Source organism: Triticum dicoccoides, chromosome 5B (genome assembly GCF_002162155.2).
Source record: "Triticum dicoccoides isolate Atlit2015 ecotype Zavitan chromosome 5B, WEW_v2.0, whole genome shotgun sequence".
NCBI lineage: Eukaryota > Viridiplantae > Streptophyta > Magnoliopsida > Poales > Poaceae > Triticum > Triticum dicoccoides.
The window spans coordinates 469,044,239-469,048,448 of record NC_041389.1 but is presented as its reverse complement, the minus strand read 5'-3'; the positions used below and the strand labels follow the sequence as shown (position 1 = coordinate 469,048,448).

Here is a 4,210-nt window from a genome sequence, read left to right as displayed (position 1 = left end):
ACTTTAGGCGCAATTTTTTGTGATAGCCCCTCTATTAAAGAAAGGTATAGATAAATTTCTCAATTTTATTTTATTCCGAACACAGTACACAGCAAGCGCTCATACGTATGCGCATACACTGACCCCTATGAACGCACACACGCACACCCTACTCTTAGGAGCATCTTCGAGAGACTGGGCCGGCATATATTTTAAGATATACGAAGTCACCGTAGGCGCCTCGTCGTCGATGGAAACGTCTTCTTCCATTGAAAGCGCGTCGCGGAAAATCCTAAAATAAATTCAAAAACAATGTGAGCACCAAAACTTACCCTACTGGGCTGGGGATACTACTCTCCACCTAACCACTCAATCACAGCTTATATTTCTTTACGAACAGAGGAGTCTTATACTCTATTCTTTACAGAAAGAGGGTGGTCCAGCTCTGTGGTCTCCACCGGTTCACTGGCAGCTGGGTTCGTCATCACACAACTACTTTATTCGACAGTACATACAGAACTGAGAAAAGGAACGCACGATTTTACTTATTCGATACAGCACTTTGACTGCAGATACCGGGGCTCAGACACGTACGCCCGCGGGCACGTACAGCAGCTACACAGAGCATTTCTCCTTCCTTCTATAGCTGTCGCGAGGAGCAGTCGTACTCAGGCCCGTAGAGATGCGCCGGCAGCCGCGGCTTAGCCTGCAGACGCAACGGCTCCGCCAGCACGAGGCTCGCCTCCGCCTCGCGCAGCTCGACTCCGTCCACGCCGGGCGGCATGCTCCACGTGAACCCCTGCAGGAGCCGCGCGAACAGCATGACGGTGAAGAGGGTGCCCAGCGCGATCCCGGGGCAGCCCCGCCTCCCGGTGCTGAAGGACACGAACCGCAGCTCCGGCTCGCTGAGCGCCACGGTGGCCTCGTCGCCGGCCAGGTGCCGCTCCGGCCGGAAATCGAGCGGTTCGGCCCACACCTTGGGGTTCCGCCCGAGGGCGACGCGGCTCAGGACGACCTGGCTGCCCCTGGGGACCGAGTAGCCGGCGACGGTGGTGTCGGCCATGGCGACGCGGGGCGGGTTGAACGGGTGGTACGGGTGGAGGCGGAAGGCCTCCCGGATGCAGGCCTTGAGGTAGTTGAGGCTGCGGAGGTCGGGCTCCTGGACCAGCCGGTCCCGGCCGACGACGGCGTCGAGCTCCTCCATCGCCTTCCGCATGAGCTCCGGCTTGTTCATCATCTCCGCGAGCGCCCACTCCACCGCGTTCGATGGGTTGTCCACGCTAGCAATCATGATATCCTGCATGCATGCATGCAATAAAGTCAGTCCATCGGTCTCTGCTGTCTCAGCAATGGCTGCCGTGCGGACATATCCGGAGTCAGCTGACCGATTAGGCACGTGAGAGCAGCAAATTTTATATATCCAACGCAGAAGTTGCCATATTGAATAGTCCGATTACTCTGGGTCCACTACAATTGTGGTTGGGAGAAGGAAGGGTGGAAAATGGCAAATGGGAAATTTTTCTAGCTGCTGCAGAAAACGTAAAGGTCGGGCAGTGGCCTTTTGTAGAGCCATGGGAGTGTGAGGGTGTATAACATTAAATAATGATTTAAACTTATATGGTTTCGCTAATGAAACCTAGGAGAAATCTGTTGTCTTTGACTGGGTTTATTATTCTCTTTTATATTTGATGTCAAACTTTGATCATAGATTTAACGAATAAAACATAAGTTTTGTGTATTAGTTGTATACTATTCAGAACTTCTTTCAAATACAAATCAATTGATACGAATTCTATGATATATAACTTACATTTTAATAATTAAATCTATGATCAAATTTTGACAAAAAAAATATAAGGAGGGCTAGTAAAACCGGATGGAGGAAGTACTATCTTATTGATTTTTTACTTTGTTTATTAATACTTTTTCTTAAGTCAAACTATTTAAAGTTTGATTAAATGTACATTAATTGTAATCGAAATATGTCAAACAATAAATTTTTAAAATATCAAATAATTAAACTGTGAAAACATTTTTGATTATGTATCTGACGATATTGAATTGGTCTTATGCATGTTGATACATAGACGTAATCAAACTATAGGAAATTAAACATAAGCCAAATTTAATATGTGAAATAAAAATAATAAAGAGGAATTTTTTTAATCACAAATTGGGCTAGAATGGAATTGCAAAAGTGGAGAAAGGAAGAAAAATGATCGCCACAAATAAGGTTTACCCTTTTTGGGAAAAAAAACAGTATTACCCAGCTTCCCTTCGTACGAAGACGAAAAGCAACTTGTCCATATTATTTGATGCCCAAATGGATGTATCTAGGCATATTTCAGTGCTTGATACACCGTTTGAGCGACAAATAATATGGATTGGAGAGAGTATATCTTTGCCATTGCTTCATGTCTATTATATGGTATATCCAACTTCGTTTTGTACATATAATTGTGAGAAAATATTCGAGTATATGCCAAATTTGGTATGGGTAGTGATAAAAGGCCAAATTTAAAGCCCAACTTAACTTTGGTACATTCAAAGTCGAATTTGCCTCTCTTTTTTTCCTCGACTTGTCCTATGAATTTTGATTAAAAAATTGAAACATGTTAGGTATTAGCAATATTATCTACGCCATACTTTTTTTCCAGAATTTTTAAAAAAATTTTAAAGACGATGCTCCAGATATACTCCCCGTACGATCACCCGATTCAAGATGAACATCTTTAAGGTCTCCTGCACGTGACTTTGATCATCGTCTTTCTATATATGAATGAAAGTATACTACTACTAGAATAATACTGTACTACTGTAGCACATAAACGCAATGAATAACTTACAATGGCCTGTGCCTTGATCTCTTCCACGGTGAGGAGCGGCCGGCCGCCCGCGCCGTCAAGCGAGGCGAGCACGTCGAGGAAGTCGGCAACGTTGCGCCGCTCGCCGGCTTTCCGCAGCAGCCGCCACTCCTCCACCCGCTCCTCGATGACGGGGTCGTGCAGCCGGTTCAGCGTCCTCATCACGCCCCTGATGACCTTCTCGTGGCCGTCCAGGTCGAGGCCAACCAGCGCCGGGAAGTAGTCAGACACGGCGAACGCGTCGAGGTAGCCGAGCACCGCGAACAGCGCGTCCACGTGCTCCTCTTCGTCGGGCCCCGGCGCCCCGACGGCGTCCGGCTGCTGGTCGCGGAAATGCCGCCGCCCCAGGGTGAGCCTCCGGATGAGGTTGCCGCAGAAGTGCCTGGCCACGCGGCGCACGTCGACGACGACGCCGCCGGCATTGCACTGGGCGTGCACCCACCGCAGCATGTGGTCGGCCTCCTCCTCACGGGCGCCGCGGAGGCGGTGCTCGGTGGCCGGGGAGAGCACCTCGGCTGTGAGGACGCGCCGCATCTTCCTCCACTGGTCGCCGTAGGGGGAGATGCTGGCGCTGCGGTAGCCCACGCTGAAGGACTCGGCCGCGAACGTGGCCGGGCGGTCCGCGAACACGGCGTCGTTCTTGCGCAGCACCTCACGGGCCATCGCGGGGCACGCCACGACGACGACGTGCACGGGGCCGAGGCGCACGCGCACGATCTCCCCGCCGGCGTCCTCCAGCAGGCGGTGCAGCCAGCGGAAGACAGGCTTGTTTGCGAGCATCTGGTGCATGTTGCCGAGCACTGGCAGCCCCGCGGGCCCCGGCGGCAGCCCGCCGCGCTTGGACAGGGTGGTCTTGCTGCTGTGTCGCCTCAGGAATGCAAGAAGGAGCATGATGGTGGCAGCCGTTGCGGCTAGCATTGCAAGCGCCGGTGCGCCGGCGTTCACTAGTGGCATGGTGGCAGTGGCGTTGGGAGAGCACTTCTCCATGTTGTGGCCGTGGGTTGAAGTCTAGCTCAATATAAAGGTGGAGATCGCGCCTAGGGGCTTTAGGGTATTGGTCTTTGCGGACCGATTTGGATTAGTAAATGTAAATGCAGGTGGAGATCGTGCCTTGAAGACAGGAATTTGGTCCGGTTTATAGTAAGACATGTGCGTACTTCTAGGTCATTCATTTGACTAACTAAATATGAGTTATATGTCACCAAAAGTAGATAATTCAATTCTTAGGCGGATGTAATTTGTAAACAAATATTTTCATCACATATAATACATATATAGCTAGTAGTTAAATTCTCAACCTGAAATGACGTGCATGCCCTGTAAACCGAGACGGAGGAATTATCAGGTTGCCAGTGATGGAAGTATCA

General features: G+C 50.0%; 1 protein-coding gene across 1 annotated transcript; it reads right to left on the bottom strand.

Annotated features, from left to right (window-relative positions):
* Positions 1 to 363: 363 nt before the first annotated feature.
* LOC119305786 (tyrosine N-monooxygenase-like) lies at positions 364 to 3,830 on the bottom strand. The gene is made up of 2 exons (XM_037582215.1): positions 2,826 to 3,830; positions 364 to 1,276 (listed from the first exon to the last, which is right to left on the bottom strand). The coding sequence occupies exons 1-2, from the start codon at positions 3,828 to 3,830 to the stop codon at positions 620 to 622; spliced, it is 1,662 nt and encodes a 553-aa protein (XP_037438112.1). The 3' UTR covers positions 364 to 619.
* Positions 3,831 to 4,210: the final 380 nt, after the last annotated feature.

Coding starts and splice junctions, on each gene's coding strand:
- LOC119305786 (XM_037582215.1), bottom strand. CDS start 3,830: ATGGAGAAGTGCTCTCCCAACGCCACTGCCACCATGCCACTAGTGAAC. Junction 1,277..2,825: donor AGATCAAGGCACAGGCCATT/GTAAGTTATTCA, acceptor GCATGCATGCAG/GATATCATGATTGCTAGCGT.